Raw genomic sequence first — 16,123 nt, forward strand, 5'->3', positions numbered from 1 at the left:
TGGTAATGACACATGTTTTTACCTGGCAAAGAGCAGGAGCTTCTGTTTAGCACGAATATTAAAACCCCGACTCCCTCATCTCTTAGGTTAGGGCAGAGCATCTCACATTTTACTACGTTTTTATTTCTAATCTTCCTGCTCAACCATTAACCATAGTGTAGGCACTTAGCACTCACTCACCTAGCCTAAAAGCTAGGGAGCATGTGCGTTTTCACTCCCGGAGAGAGAGTTGCACCGTGGATCACACCCCAACAGCTGATTTTATAAGTGGGAACAGGCTCTGGAACCTCGCCTTCTCAGAGACGCGAGAACCCCTTCATTCCAGGAAAGGGCCGTGGAGCACAGGAACACTTCTCTCACCTCCCACCCCCATTCCCCTCACTCACTGCCCACAGAGGTCAGTGCAACTTGCTTCCCAGAACTGGCCTGATCCTCAACCAGCCCTGTAGCCACCCACAAGGACTGACTCCCTGGACCCGCATCTAGCCCTACCTCCGCATCCCTGGTCACACCAATGCTTGCATCTGCCAAGTGTCTGAAGCGCCGCAGTCCAACCTCTGCTATTTTTGTTTTGAATCCATTGGAAAGAGAAACGTCACGTCTACGATGAAAACCAGATTTAACTACGGCTCGTTGAGCTTTGCGCCTCCCTGCTGCTGAGCTGGGTAAAGGAGAATGCCAAGGGGGCTCTCGAGGCGCGTCCTTCGAGAGTAAGGTGTGGGCTCCGTGTTTTTCCTGAACGCCTCCAGGCGGGAGGCTCCCCCTTGGCCCCGAGCCCTGTCCGCGGGCTGCACTGATGGCCTGGCAAGGCAAGAATGGGGTAGCGGTCATTGATCCCGTGTTACAAGCGGGCAACCTTCGCTGCAGGAGGTCAAGCGGCAGCCCCAACGCTACGCAGCCCCGCGCTGAGGCCGCGAGGGGGCAGGCACCCCGATGCCGAGTCTAGAGTCTGACGCAGACCCTGCGGGGAGCGGGCAGCGAGGACGCGATCGGCCTGACGCCGGCCTCGGCTCTCCGAACCCGCCGGGTCACCGACCCCGAGCCTCCTAGAGCCACTCGGGGGCTGGGAACCCTGGGCGCCCCGGAGCGCCAGCCCCGCCCCCGCCCCGCCCCCGCTCCTCCGGGCTCCGCGATAGGCTCCGCGGGCCGGGGGCGGGGCCGGACGTCGAGCCGACGTGATGGCGTCAGGCGCCCAGGGCGCAGCTTGCTGTTGTCAGTAACTGGAGGCCGCGGGTTCAGGGCGAGCTTCTGCGGCTGCGGTGGCCGGGGGTACCCCCTGCCCCGCTCCCCACTTCCTTTGGTGAGTTGGGCGGCGGTGCGTGGAGGGCGGCGGGCCGTAGACGCGAGCGGGCGATGGGCCAGCGGCCCTCGACGTGATCCCGAACCCCCGGTTGCCTTGAGACCGCCCTGCTTCGGAGCCCTCACCCTCCCCAGCCCAAACCCCGCGCCCCGCTTCCTCCTCCGGCTCTCACTGCCGCTGCGGCCAGTCCCCTCCATCTTCTCCCACCGGGACCCGACGCCAGCCCTTCCCCCACCCCCTCACCTCCCGTCTTGCGTAAGTGCAGTCTCACCCTTGACCCCACTCTAGCCCAGTCCCAGCCCCGATCGCGGCTGCAGTCCTCCGGCTCCCGCTGACACATGTCATCCTCACCCCTCAACCCCTTCGGCAAGCCTAATGCTCCGCGCAGACCTTGAGACCCACCATTCTGGTTGCCTTTTTCGGGGTCCGCTTTCTTACCCCAATCTCCGTACAGCTCAGCTTCCCAAGACCTGCTCCTCCGAAACACCACCTCTGCCCACTCTCACGTAAGACCCACCACCAAAGTAAACTTGGGGCTCACCCCTTTCTTCTCGAAAACTCTGGTCACAGCCCCGTCCCAGGCCTGTATCTTGTCTGCACAGACTCAACCCCTAACTTCCTAGCCTATCATACTTCCTTTCCATCTCCAGCCATCCTGAGGACATCCTCCATCCCTAAGTCTTTGCTAAACCGCTCCCAACTCTTGCTGCCTCAGTTCCTACCGCTCCCACTCAAAATCTTGTTTAAACTGGGGTCTCCATATCCTTTCACTTCTGTTGTCTTCACCCCAACCCTCCACCCATTCTTCCCTTGACCCAGCACCCCCTCCCCCCCGCCCCCAATTCAATCTGAGATCTTAGAGTGTCCTGGCGGCCCCACCAGCTGCCCCTCTACAGCCAAATCTAGGTGCTTGTTCAGTCTAACAGCCGGGCAGTTAGAGACTGAATAGCTTCCCTGGTGCGTGCAGGGCCTCAGATGTAAATAAGTATGGAGGAGTAGAGATACACCTCCTTCGGTCAGTGGCTTTTCCGGGATATCTGGTCCCCTGTATCTGTCCCAGGGATTATTAAATTATGTGTGCTGGCCCCTGGAATGGTAGGTATCTTTTAAATGCCTGGTAGGTGAGGAATGGCCACCCATCCAGCTCACTAAGTCTGGGGCAACCGAAGCCATCACTTCCTTTTGGCTGGTGTTCTGGCCTTGAAGAAACCTAGAAAGTACCGCTGTGCAGGATTGGCTGTGGTGACAGAACCATGTCCATGTGTGTTGTCCTAGCAACTGGAGAGGACCCTCACAGAGTGCTCCTCCGGACCAGAGCTGAGAACAGACCAGTCCCAACACTGAACACAGGGAACATAGGGAGCCCGAGGAGATGTTACATGTCGTAAAGAGTGTAGGTGAGTGGGTCCTGGGAGGCTGAGGCCTAGGTGGGCATGGAGGCTGTTGAATCACTTCCTCTTTTTGCAGGGGTTGCATCATTGACTTTTGGCCCCTTGGTTACCTATGAACACAGCTTAGTTGTCTCAGAGTAGCTCAGGCAGAGGCTCCAGGCCCCATGTTCAGCCTATATAATCTGGGCTTTTGAGTGCATGTTCCCTCCAAATTATGGTGACCTGGTTTCATAGGATTGGCCAGTTGACAGCAATTGTAAAGGGCCCCAAACAGAATCATTGTTTTTCCTTGCCATTTGTAGTCTTGTTCATTTGAAAATTGAATGCCCTTCTACCTCCAATATCTCCCCATGAAGGTGTGATAGGTCAGAATGGTTTTCAGCCTGTTGGTAGCTTGGTCTAATGGAAGGAGTTCCCACCTCTGAAGAGTTGTATACTTCAACTCTCCACAGTCTATGATAGGGAGATACCCACCCTGAGCCTTTATTTTATTCATCAGTTGACTCAGCAAGTATTTTCTGAGCCCTACTGTGTGCCATGCACTGTTCTAGGCACTAGAAATGTAATGGTGAATGCACTGGGCAAAGTACCTGTTTTCATTTGTTCAGAGTTTGGCCCTTGCTAGAATCCTAAGGGTATTGGACAAGAATATGGGGGTGGGGTGGGGTGGGGGGACTGGATGGAAAGAAAGAGGGAGGAAAAAAGATAGCCAGTGTTAACTGACTTCAATTTCTGGCCTCACACATAGCCCTTGGTCTGGGAATCACAAGCTAGAAGTTTCTCGCCCTCCTGCTGGACCAGAAATCCAATTTTCTTCAGGTGGAAGGAGATGCTGTTTACTCATTCATCGCTCACAAGGCTGAAAGATCAGCTGCCTCTCTGAATCAGAAGATAACTTTGTCATTCTTTTCCAACTGAAAACCATGACTCATCAATTGGTACTGTAGGAGCTGAATGACTTAAACGCCAGGCTGTTCTGAACAGCCAGGTACAGGATTGGATTCAGGCCATCGAGTGGAGGCTGTTGGGAATGGCTGAGAAGTCTCTAAGGAGAGGAGGTTGCTGTTTACTGGTGGATGGAGTGTTTTAAAGTGGTGAAGCCGGTCATCCATTCCTTCTTTTAATGTGAGTCGCATGTAAGCCATTTTTGCTCTTTTCTTTCTTCCTTGGTTTCTGGAGGAAGTGAAATTGCACATACTTAGAGGGCTAGGCAGCATAATGAAGAAAAACAGCCAGAACAATTCTTTCCTAACTGCGTGTTGGAACATTTAAGAAAGGACGGCTCTGAAATTCGGCTGCCTCAATTGGTTGGGGCTACAGATCTTTTCAGCAAGATTGTTTCCTGTTGATTTTAAGCCTTATTTGATAAATGGAGTTTCTGAGTGCCTCTTAAGGCTCTGTAAGTAATAAGTTTGCCTGAAACTCTTCGGACCAAAGACCTGAGGCAGTTTGGTCTGGCGACAGGCACAGGATTTAGAATAAGGAAACCAGCGAATGCTGTTCCCTACCTGGGGCCTGTTTGTACTGAGCCTCAGTGCTCTTTGTAAAACCCTCCTCTCCCAGGACTGCTGTGGAGTTAAATGAGATAAGAGAAGTTTGAAGAGCTATGTCGGGGTGGATTTGTACTTATGGGGAGAGGCAGACTTAGGAGGGTTTGGAGTTTCCTAAAAGTCAGAAAGTCACCTTTTCAGCTAAACTCCACTGGTGCTGTTTGAAGAACCCTCTGGTAGTGCTGCTCAGGGTCCCTCCACACTCCCTTCAGCCTAGGTCTCCTTGGAGCCACACTTCCCTTTGGTTTGGTTGTTAGTGTCAGTGAAGGGTGTTCTGTGAAACAAGCCCCGTAGACTGGGGCTGGGCCACCCGGAGGATGATGCAGCCCTGACTCAGCTGTCAAGAGACCCCGAGTCGTGTTCTGGTTCCACCAGCAAGTTCTCGGTCATAGGTTGTCTGGTTCCTGCCTCTGAGCCGGTGTCCTGCCTCTGTGAGGCATTCTGGAACGCACACCATAGGTAGGGTTCTTTGCCTTCCTACGATGAAAGTTGTGCCCTAAATTGTGGCCCGAACCCCACAGTCCCAGTTCTATGTTGTAAATTGTCCAGTGGCTTTTCTCCTGGATTCTTCTTTGCTGATGTCCTTTTGTGGCTTTTCTGACACTTTGTTTTAGGCAACAGTTACTTATCTCTTATCTGACCTGCTTTGACTACTTAGTGTCAATTTACTTTTTTAAAAATATTTTTTATTGATTTCAGAGAGGAAGGGAGAGGAAAAGAGAGATAGAAACATCCATGATGAGAATCATTGATTGGCTGCCTCCTGCAGGCCCCCCACTGGGGACTGAGCCCACAACCCAGGCATGTGCCCTTGACTGGAATTGAACCTGGGACCCCCCAGTCCTCAGGCCAACACTCTATCCACTAAGCCAAATCAGCTAGGGCTGTTTTTTTAAATTATTGATTTGAGAGAAAGAGAGAGAGAAAGAAAGAAAGAAAGAAAGAAAGAAAGAAAGAAAGAAAGAAAGAAAGAAAGAGAAACGGGGAGAGAGGGAGAGAAACATTGGTTTGTTGTTCCTCTTATTCATGCATTCATTGGTTCATTTTTGTATGTGACCTGACTAGGGATCAAACCCATAACCTTGGCATGTTAGGATGATGCTCTAACCTACTGAGCCACGCCAGCAGGGCTACTTTGGTTTTTAGTAGGCCTCTGCTTGGCCAGAGCATCCACTTATTGATAAGCCTCCCTCCCTCCAATGAGTACTCTTGTATTTTCAGTTAATTAGTTAATGAGGTCTTAATGGGCCCAGGCTATGATTCAGATTGTTGAGGTCTGAGCCCTGAAGGGCCTGGCCTGTGGCTGGCTGAGGGAAGGTCAGTTTGGGGTCTCCAAGCTCTGTGTAGAAGGCAGGCCTGAGGGAAGGCCGTGGGCCACTGGAATTGCTGAAAGGGGTTAGATGGAGCCCAGGGTCTTGGAGCCAGAGAACCTGGCCTTGGCCTGCGGGGCTATACCACATAGCCCAGAAGGAGCCCAGCCTCCAGGATCGGGCATGTTTGCAGAGGGACTCACACAGCACATGCCCTTTTCCCTGTCGCCCTGGTGGCCAGAATGTGGAGCCGGTCTCCTGGGAGGGCCCTGAGGATCCTGTGAGCAGGAATAGAGTTGAAGGGTGAGGCAGGCAGACAGGGCTGCAGCCCAGGCCCAGTGTTCTTCCTGGTGGTCTGTCGCACCCTGACTAGAGCTGGCTCTGCAGGGCCGCCCTCGTGCACACCTCCCTCCCTCTGCATGTCCTTACTTAGTGAGGTTGGCTCTGGGCCCTGTTTGACCTCTGCCAAGTCCAGGATTGAGTTAGAGCCTTTTCCACCAGGGCCACCAGCTGACGAGCCTTCCTCCCCCCATCCCTCATTGCCCCTTTTTTCCTCCTGCTCCCTTTCCCCCAACCCTTAGCCGTAGCTCACACCAGCCTCTTCCAGAAGGGAGGGGATTGCACTCATCCAGGAGTCTAGAGGTTTCCCTTGAGCTGGTGTTGGCATTGTCCTGCCTGGGGTAGTCTGCCATATCAGCTCTGGGATCTTGGGAATTTCCTTGATCTGGGACAGCCTCTATTTCTTATCAGTCAGATTGTGGTAATACAAGAGCCTTCTAGAGTGGTTATGAGAAATAGAATGAGGCAATGTATGTAAAGGGTCTAAAGCTCATTTAGCAGGCCTTGGTTTTGTGAACTTCTTTAGGCCATGAGTTTTGGGGAGCAGAGATAGCAATCACCTTTTATTTTTGGTGTCCCCTCAAGCTCAGCTGTGTGCTCACTAGAGATTTGTTTAGATGTGAATGTGCCTGCTTGGTCCTGGCCTTTCCAAGTGGCTGGGGTGGGGCCAGGCCAACCAGCAGCCCCCTCAGACTAAGACCACAGCTCCTACTCCCACCCCCACTTCACCCTGTCACTGCTCCTGGGAGGAAGCCAACTGCCTGAGGGATTTTCCTGTGTACTGATTCCGCCTACTTGTGCATATTCATTTACACAGTGGCATTCTCTGCCTGTAGATTCAGGTGGCCACATCCACTGGGATTATAGATACCATTTGTCCTTGGTACATATTCTCTTTCCACAGTCATATTCTCCATTTGAGAGGCTGATACAGTGCCCCAGTGTGCCTAGCTGGTTAATGGCAAACTGACATTAGAATTGTCAACATAAGAAACATGCAAATCTACAGAGAATTTTTGTGAGTTTATTTGAACCAAACTGTCGACAATTGCCAGGAAGCACAATCTCAAGGGATTGAGAAAATGCTCCAGAGACTGGCAGTTTTGCACCTTATTTTATACACTAGAGGCCCGGTCCACGAATTCGTGCACTGGTCGGATCCCTTGGCCTGGCCTACGCCCTCAAAATCTGGGACCTCACTAGTGCACGATCAGGGCTGGGGCGGGACTGTGAGAAGGTTCCAGGGCATGTCCGCCCAGTCTCGTCCAGTCCCAATTGGCCGGACCCCAGTAGCAGGCTAACCTACTGGTCAGAGTGTCTGCCCCCTGGTGGTCAGTGCACATCATAGCTACCAGTCGAATAGTCAAACGGTCACTTAGAATTTTATATATATAGATTACAGTCAGAAGATGTAAGTGTGTTACTGGTGATAGATTAGGGAAGCAGGAGAAAGCAAAACTTTATCTGGGATTGGATCAAAAGTAAATGATACATCTTTTACATAGGTGGGGACAGGATAGTCAACAATTAACATGATAAAAATAACAATAACAAGGAGAGGATTTGTAGTCTCTAATCTGATCCATTGGTTGTGCCCTGAGGGATTTGAAAAATGAAAAGTTACCCTGACATTCCAAAGGTATGTTAATGTACTAGTACAATGGTTCTCAACCTTCTGGCCCTTTAAATACAGTTCCTCATGTTGTGACCCAACCATAAAATTATTTTTGTTGCTACTTCATAACTGTAATGTTGCTACTGTTATGAATCGTAATGTAAATATCTGATATGCAGGATGGTCTTAGGCGACCCCTGTGTAAGGGTCCTTCGGCAGCCAAAGGGGTCACGACCCACAGGTTGAGAACCGCTGTACTAGTAGATCAAGCATGTCAAACTCACGGCTTGCAGGCAGTGAGTTTGACATGCTTGATGTAGATGCAAAAGACAATGACAGGCTCAGTTAAAGGTTGGCTTTTGTCAGAGAAGATGTGTCTACTTCCATAAATTGCTTTTTAAAGAAGTTTTAATTTCAGACCATCTTTTGTGGTGACTGTAGGCCTCTGAATTTGCAAGGCCGCCCCACGCAGGCCTTCCCTGGGCTTGTCAGGTCAGCATGTGGCCCTGTCCGTCCACAGAACCCGTGTTGTTCCACTTTACTCAAGTCCCTGTGATACTCAAGCTTGACTTTCGCAGCCCAAAGGAGAAGCAGATGTGTAACAAGAGAGTCTCCCTTTTGAAGCTGTTTTGTTGTAGGCAGTGCTAGGAGCAGTGGGGTTAGATCATACCTGGTTTCAACAACCTTGACATTTGGGTTCTGGCTAGGAAAGAATACAAAGCAAGACCCAAACTGTAAGAGAACATTTATTGGGTAAATAACAGAGGTAGAAAAAGTAATTCCTGGAAGAAATGGGCTTAGGAAACAAGTTATGGAGGTAAAGGAAGGGCCTTGGAGATTGGGAGTGAGAAAGCTAATGGGAACCTGCTGAGGGGGTGAGGTTGGAAGGGAAAGCTCTGGGCCTGCTCCTGGGAGGGAGAATGCGCTGGGTCCTCCGTCCTAAGGGTTTTAAGGGTGGAGATTTTAGGGGAGGTCCCAGGGGAAGATCTCAGTAGAACATGCAGTAGTCTTCCAGGTGTGTCCATTCAGGATGATTGGCCGGCAGCAGGGCAGGGGGTCATTATTCAATGCAGCTGGTCCTAATGTCAGCCGTGGCTGGTTTTGCTGCTTATCTGGGCCTGGAGCTGAAACACACTTGAGGCCTAGATGTTATCTCTAGGGAGGAAAGGTCAGGGGTCCAAGCCTCATGACCAGCGATATGCCAGGGGAGGAAAAGTCACCCTGGGAACAAGGCCCCACCCTACAGTTGATTGTCCACTGCTGGGCACCTGGGGCTTTCCACCCTGGTGACTTTCTGTACCTGACCCTTTGTTCTTGCTCTGCTCTTGTCTAACTGCCTACAACAGTTTCACTTACACTGTTCACTGTTGGGCGGCAGACACCAGACTGAGACAGGAGTCAGAGTGGGTGAATGCAAGGCCCTGGCCTTGACTGACCTGTGAGGCCTGCTTCCTGGTCCCTGCAGGTTCTTTGCACAGACAGCTGCAGTGTCCCCTGCACCCTCAGCTCTGTATATAAATCGTCAGCCTTTCATTCCCTGCGTCTGTGCCAGCGTTTGGTGTGGCGTTAAGGGTACTTTCCACCCACTCCTTGGGTAGGCCCATCCCTGGCACACAGGGCTCCTTCCCTCCCAAGATCCAGGCCCTCAGACTTTTTCCTTCCTTGTTTCCTTCCTTAAAACCCACTTTCAATTTTTTACTTTTGTATTCAGAGGCCTTTCTTTCAGTTGCAGTAGAATGGGCTGAACTCCTGCTGGCTGCTTGGGGGCCTAGGGATTGGCTGGGGGTGGTGAGTTGGGAGCTTGCTCACCTGGCCACCATCTGTCTCAACAGGTGTCATGTGGTTTTTCCTGGGAGCTGCTGCCTGAGTGGAAATGCTGTCAGTGGTGGAGAATGGAGTGGACCCCCGGGATGCCATCTCGGTAGGTGACAACGGAGGATCAAGAGTGGGGAAGGAGGTGCACAGAACAGCCATTTCATTGGCTTTCCTCACTTTGAAATGTATGGACACTGTCTGGAAAGAGAGGCCTCAGGCTGAGAAAAAAGTTATAGCAGAAGCAAGCTCTAAGGAAGTCCTGCTCTTTCTAGACCATCTTATTGGTGATAAAATGAGAATTTACCAAAAAACAGTTGGAATTTAATAAAGGTTACCTGAAAATGAAGGATTTCTCCAAAGAAGATATATAAGTGGCCAGTAAGTACATGAAAAGATGCTCACCATTATTAGACACTAGAGGTCTGGTGCACGAAATTTGTGCAGGAGAAGGGGGGCCCTCAGCCTGGCCTGCACCTTCTCCCAGTCTGGGACCCCTCGAGGGATATCTGGAGGGATCGAGCCTAAGCCACAGTCAGACATCCCTCTCGCAGTCCGGGACCCCTTGCTCCTTACCACCCTCCTGCAGTAGAGGCAGGAAAGGCTCCCACCACCGTCACAGCGTTTGCCAGCCATGAGCCTGGCTTCTGGCTGAGCAGTGCTCCCCCTGTGGGAGCTCACTGACCACCAGGGGGCAGTTCCTGTGTGGAGTGTCTGCCCCCTGGAGGTCAGTGCACGTCATAGTGACCAGTTCCATCATTCGGTTGATTTGCATATTAGGGTTTTATTATATAGGACTAGAGGCTCGATGCACGAAATTCGTGCAAGGGGCTCAGCCCTCACAGCCGCAGCAGCTTGTCTTGGCCCTCATAGCCACTGTGGCTGCCTCGGCCCTTGCAGCCCTGGCTTCATCCAGAAGGATGTCTGGAAGGTTGTTTGGCTGTCCAGTCTAATTAGCATATTACGCTTTTATTATTATAGATTAGATAAATGCAAATTGAAGCCATAATGAGATAGTTCTTCACACCCCTTATGATGGCTACAACCAAAATGGCAGACAATAATAAGTGTTGGTGGGGTTAAGGAGAAATTGGAACCCTCATACATTGCTAGTTGGAATGTAAAATGGTGCAGCCATTGTGGGAAACAGTTTGATAGTTCCTCAAGAAGTTAAACATAGTGCACCATAGGACCCAGCAATTCCACTCCTAGGTACATGAGAATTGAAAACATATGACATATGTCTACACAAAAACTTGTTGAAACTGGACAACCAGTGGGTCTGGGCTGTCTGTCACTACTTGAGCCAATTAAGTAGAGAAGGGTTAAATCATGTATGAGCATTTATTCCAGTAATGCGGGTAGTATGGGAGAGCAGCAGGTCAGCCACAAAAATCTGCTCTCCAACCCTCCCCCTCCATAAGCCAGCTGCTTATGTTGGGTAGGACAAAGATTACATGGGGAAGTAGGAATTACAGGCAAGGGGAAGTAGGCAATGGGGGCTGGGGCAGGACGCCATTGTTTGGGCAATGAGGTTGTTAATATTTCCATGATAATAGTTCTTGAATGAGAATGAAAGGAATTCCAAGGTTGACTCCCAGGTCCCAGGGGCGTACAACTCCCAGCCGTGGTAGAATGTCCTTTCTTTAATCAGATCAAGGCAATCACGGTATTTCTTATAACTATAGCTAGTCCCCAATATTCTGTTTTTGCCCCTAACATTGTGGGTAAATGTTCATAGTGTTAATGTAAAAACATTCAAGCCTGGTAAAGAATTTTTGTGAGTTTATTTGAACCTAACTGTTGGCAGTTGCCGGGAAGTAGAATCTCAATGGATTGGGATAATGCTCCAGAGAGTGGTGGTTTTTCATCTATTTTTATGCATTGCAATCAAAGGTGGGTTACATGGAATCCATTGGTGATAGATTAGAGAGGTGGGGGACCTCTGGGTTTGGATAAAAAGTAAAATGATAGACACATTACTTAGGTGGGTACAGGATAGTTAACAATCAACAATTAGCTCGATAATAATAACAATGAGAGAATTTATGGTTTCTGCCTTGGTGCCATTTGTTGTGCCCTGAGGGATCCAGAAAAAGGGAAGTTACAAGCTACCCTGACATTTTAATGACATGTTATCGTAGAAGCAAAAAGACAATAAACTCAGTTAAAGAAAAGATTGACCTTGTCAGGGAAAATAATGGCCTAGGAAGTGACTACTCACCATAACTGCTTTCAGTTAAAGTTTAATTTCAGACCATCCTTTGTGGTTACTTTAGGTCTTAGAGTTTGCAAGACTGCCATGCAGGCCTTCCCTGAGCTTGTCAGGTTAGCATGTGGCCCTTTCGTCCACAATAGCAGCATTGTAGCCAAAAGGTGGGAACAACCCACACGTCTATTAACTATGAGTGGATAAGTAAAATGTGGTACATCCATGCAATGGAATACTAGTTGGCATTAAAAATGAATGAGTACTGATGCATGAAGAATGCTACAACCTAGAGGAAAAGAAGCTAAAATGAAAGAAAACATGCTACTAGTAAAATGAAAGAAGCCAGACACAAAAGGCTGCCTATTGTCTGATTCCATTTATATGAAATGCCCAGAACAGGCAACTCCATAGAGACAGAAAGGAGACTAGCGGTTGCCAAGGTTTGGGGGAAGAAAGTAGGGAGTGACTGCCAGTGGGTACAGTATTTCCGTTTAGGGCAATGAAAATGTTCTAAAATTAGATAGCGGCCATGGTTGCACAATTCTGTGAATATGCTAAAAACCATTGAACTGTATACTTTAAATGAGAGTATTTTATGCTATGTAAATTACGTCTCATGAACGTTGTTATAAAAAAGGAACATTTAACAAACAATATAATATTTATCCAGAATCCTATCACCTAATGATTCAAACCAGTTTTTTTGCAATCCCTTCCAGTCCTTTTCCAAATAATTGTGTAATTTTTAAATATATATATATTTTAGAGAGGAAGGGAGATGGGGGGAGATAGAAACATCAATAATGGGAGGGAATCATTGATTGGCTGCCTCCTGCACGTCCCATACTGGGGATTGAGCTGCCGCAACCCAGGCATGTGCCCTGACTGGAAATAGAACCATGACCTTCTAGTTCATAGGTTAAGGCTCAACCACTGAGCCATGCTGGCCAGGCTACTTGGGTAATTTTGATATATTTCTATTTTGACAGAACTCTTTTTACTCTGTATTTCCAGAAGACTTGTATATTTTGTAATTTATTCATTTAACAAACATTTATTAAGGACACAAGGTTGAGTGAAAAGAGGAATCCCCCCATGCTGCAGATCAGGAAGTATTCTTTCCATTTAACAGGTGAGGAAAGTGAGGCTCAGAGAGGTTAGGTGAAATGTCTGAGGTGCTCCAGCTGGTGACTGACAGCTGAGACTAAACCTGATTTTTCTGAATGTAGACCATACTCCTGTTTGTTGGTCTTTTTATTGTTCTGAAGCAGCACTTGTTGCCTCTTAGCTTCTTGATTCTGTGTGGAATCTTGGTCACGTAACTAAGGTGGAACACCTCACCTTTGTCCTAGATGGATTTACCCTAGTCCCATCGCCATTATAATGATGGAGCCAATGCTTAACATAAGGTTTATATGGCTATCAGTTTATTGACACTTGGTTTAAAAAACAGAAGAGCCCTGGCCAGTGTGGCTCAGTTGGTTAGGGGTCGTCCCATGCATCAGGAGGTTGCCGGTTCAATTCCCGGTCAAGGGCACATGCCTGGGTTTCGGGCTCGATCCCTGGTAGGGATCGTGCAGCTGATTGATGTTGCACTCTCACATTGATGTTTCTCTCTCTCTTCCTCTCTCTCTAAAAATCAAACTATTCTGTAAAAAAATACACAAATATTTGCAAAAAATAATAACAGTATCTCTGGATGGTGTGTGTGATTTTCCTTCTGTATGCTTTATCTTTATTTTCTATAATTGGCATGTGCTAGTTTTGCAGAAGGCACATACAGATACATACATACAGGTGTGTGCATGTGTAGTTGTGCATGTATTTTGTGACAGGCAGAGTTACATTCCAGGGGTCACCACAGGATATTCTAAAGGCCTGTGTTACGTCTGACCCCGCCCAGGTCATCAAGAAGAAGCTAGTGGGATCCATGAAGGCGTTGCAGAAGCAGTATGCATCCTCGGACACAGTGGTCACCAGTGAAGACGGAGATGCCAACACCATGTGCAGCGCCCTGGAGGCCGTGTTTATCCACGGCCTGCACGCCAAGCACGTCCGAGCGGAGGCCGGGGGAAAAAGGAAGAAGAGTGCCTACCAGAAGCCTCTGCCTCAGCCTGTCTTCTGGCCCCTCCTGAAGGCCATCACCCACAAGTGAGACCAGCCCAGGCGGTTTTGCATTGGGAAGGAGCTTTTGGGGGTGGGACATGGGGCTCTTCAGCTTTGTGGGAAAGCAGCAGCCGCTCCTGTGTCTAGAACATGGGTGGTTGAGGTGGGGGATATTGTCTGACCAAGCCTCATTAGCCCCTCCTTCCTCAGGCAACAGCCTGGCACTGCTTCGAGCCCCTGGCTGGTCACCTGCAGCAGGTGCCGTCTTTTGGCCACACCTTGCAGAGTTCGGTGGCTGCATCAGAGGTGATGTGGCCTGCAAAGCCTAAAATCTTTACTACCTGACCCTTCACAGAAGTTTGCTGACCTCGCCTTAGAACGCTTGAACATGTGTGTGCTAAGTATTTACTCCTAACATGGCATAGGTAGTTTGTTGTAAAAGAGTGGAATCCAGGAAGAGCATCTGAATATTTCCTCTGAGACACTTGTCTTTGTGGCCCTGCCCCTAACTGCCTGGACTTCGGAGCAAGCAGCTGGCACTGTGCCTCTAAGGGCTATTAAATGCCACCTTCAGCCCAGTGGTGCTTTGTCAGTCTCCAGTCTTCCTTCCCATGCCTACTGCCACTGCCTGTCTCAGGTTCTTACCTCACTCCTGGGTGACAATGGCTTTCTCATTGTCCCCCTTATTTCTTTCTGTCCTTTCTTGACATTTACTGAGCTTAAGCGAACCGGAGCCAGTCACTGCGTCCTATAGAGCATGGTCTGTCCTCCTATGAAGAGGACATGAGCAGGGGACTGTGGTAGTCAGAAGCGAGCATTTAATCAGATCGAGGCGTTCAGGAACTGAGTTTGGTATACCTGGATCTGATCTTATCCAGAGCAACCCACCCTAAAGTCTATAGCTGAGGTCAAGTCACCTTTCTGTGCAAAAACCTATAGCCCACAGGCTCCCAAATGCTAGCCTGGAGCCTGGTTCACTCGGTGGAGGCCCCAGAATCTGCATCGTGACCAAGTTCCCAGGTGATTCTGAGGCACAGCCAAGTGTGGGGACCGTTGCCCCACTCTGCCTCACCAGTTGGATTCTCAAAAACCTGCATTACCTGGCTCTGCCACCAGATCACCCACTCCTCCCCACATTGTAATGGCAGTGCTCCCCACTCCTGTTACAGCTCTGTGGCTTCCCTTCCCTTTACGCCTTTACTTCTGTTAGTTTCATGTGCCTACGAGGTCCTCCTATCTTTCCCTCTTGAAATCCCACAAGGCCCAGCTCAGAAACTGCCCATTCTATGGCATTATTTTCACTCCAACCCGAAAAGGATCACTCAGTTCCCACCCCAGCTCTACTAACAGGAGGTGTGACCTGGAAAGCGAGTTACCTGGACGGAGGACAGGGACCATGTCTTTCCCTGTGTCATTAGTATGGCTCCTGCCAACCAGTGTATAAAACGACATCTCCATGATTCAAAGTCCTTTCTTGACATAATCCTGTTCTCCCCCTTCCCAGGCACACCATCTCGGACTTGGAGCACCTGGTCTTTGTCAGCACGGACGTGGGCCGCTGCCGGGCCTGGCTGCGGCTGGCCCTCAACGACGGCCTGATGGAGTGCTACCTGAAGCTGCTGCTGCAGGAGCCAGCCCGCCTGTGCGAGTACTACCAGCCCTCCGCCCTGCTCCGAGACCCCGAGGAGAGCGAGTTCCTCCTCAGCTTCCTGCAGGGACTGACATCCTTGTCCTTCGAACTCTCCTACAAGTCCTCCATCCTGAACGAGTGGACGCTCACCCCGCTGGCCCTCTCTGGGCTTTGCCCATTCTCTGAGCTCGACCCTGTCACTACCTCGGGGACAGAACTACAGCGGAAGGAGTCTCTGGATTCCATCTCCCATTCCTCGGGCTCAGAGGACATCGAAGTCCAGCACTCGGGCCATAAGATCCAACGGAACAGGCAGCTCACTGCCTCCTCCCTCAGCCTGGACACGGCCAGTTCGTCCCAGCTATCCTGCAGCCTCAACTCTGATAGCCTCCTACTCCCGGAGAACGGCTCCAAGAGTCCAGACCACTCTGAGGAGCCCATGTCCTACGACTCAGACCTGGGGACAGCAAATGCGGATGACTCAGACCCGTCTCTGCAGGAGTGAGTACCACGCCTTCCCTCTCTCTCTGCTTCCTTCCTTCTTCTCTTCCTCTTTCCCTTCCTCCTCCCCTCCCTTCCTCTAGCATGTGATTGCCTGTCACTGCACACTGAACTCTGTTAGGGCATAAGGAAAGGCAAAGGGAACCTCTCTCTTCCTCAGGGACCGAGGTTGCTGGGAGCTGTAACTGGAGCAAAATGGGGGCAGTGAGGAAATGGATTTAGACAGCGCTCAGGGCTGGTTCAATCCAGCTCTGTCCTGGGTGACCTTTGACAAGTTATTTCATCTCTCTGGGACTCAGAAAAGACAACAGTATTTTACACTATCTAGAGAGAAGGAAACTAATAGTTCAAGGCTAT

At 49.9% G+C, this 16,123-nt stretch overlaps 1 protein-coding gene across 8 annotated transcripts in view; it reads left to right on the forward strand.

The window, feature by feature from the left end:
• Positions 1 to 1,165: 1,165 nt before the first annotated feature.
• PLEKHM1 (pleckstrin homology and RUN domain containing M1) overlaps positions 1,166 to 16,123 on the forward strand; it is a 46,674-nt gene continuing 31,716 nt past the window's right edge. For 2 of the 8 annotated variants that reach the window (XR_004972745.1, XM_036339437.1), the window contains exons 1-6: positions 1,166 to 1,300; positions 2,576 to 2,697; positions 3,440 to 3,816; positions 9,338 to 9,426; positions 13,433 to 13,680; positions 15,140 to 15,766. Coding sequence is in view for 7 of the 8 variants with exons in the window: in XM_036339437.1 (XP_036195330.1) it covers positions 9,379 to 9,426; positions 13,433 to 13,680; positions 15,140 to 15,766 (923 nt within the window). In the remaining variant the exon portion in view is untranslated. Of the gene's footprint in view, positions 1,301 to 1,754; positions 1,807 to 2,575; positions 2,698 to 3,439; positions 3,817 to 9,337; positions 9,427 to 13,432; positions 13,681 to 13,845; positions 14,026 to 15,139; positions 15,767 to 16,123 lie in introns of those variants that run through there. The other 6 variants (XM_036339438.1, XM_036339441.1, XM_036339439.1 and 3 more) reach the window with 6 other exon arrangements.

This window comes from Myotis myotis, unplaced genomic scaffold (genome assembly GCF_014108235.1).
Source record: "Myotis myotis isolate mMyoMyo1 unplaced genomic scaffold, mMyoMyo1.p scaffold_m19_p_17, whole genome shotgun sequence".
NCBI lineage: Eukaryota > Metazoa > Chordata > Mammalia > Chiroptera > Vespertilionidae > Myotis > Myotis myotis.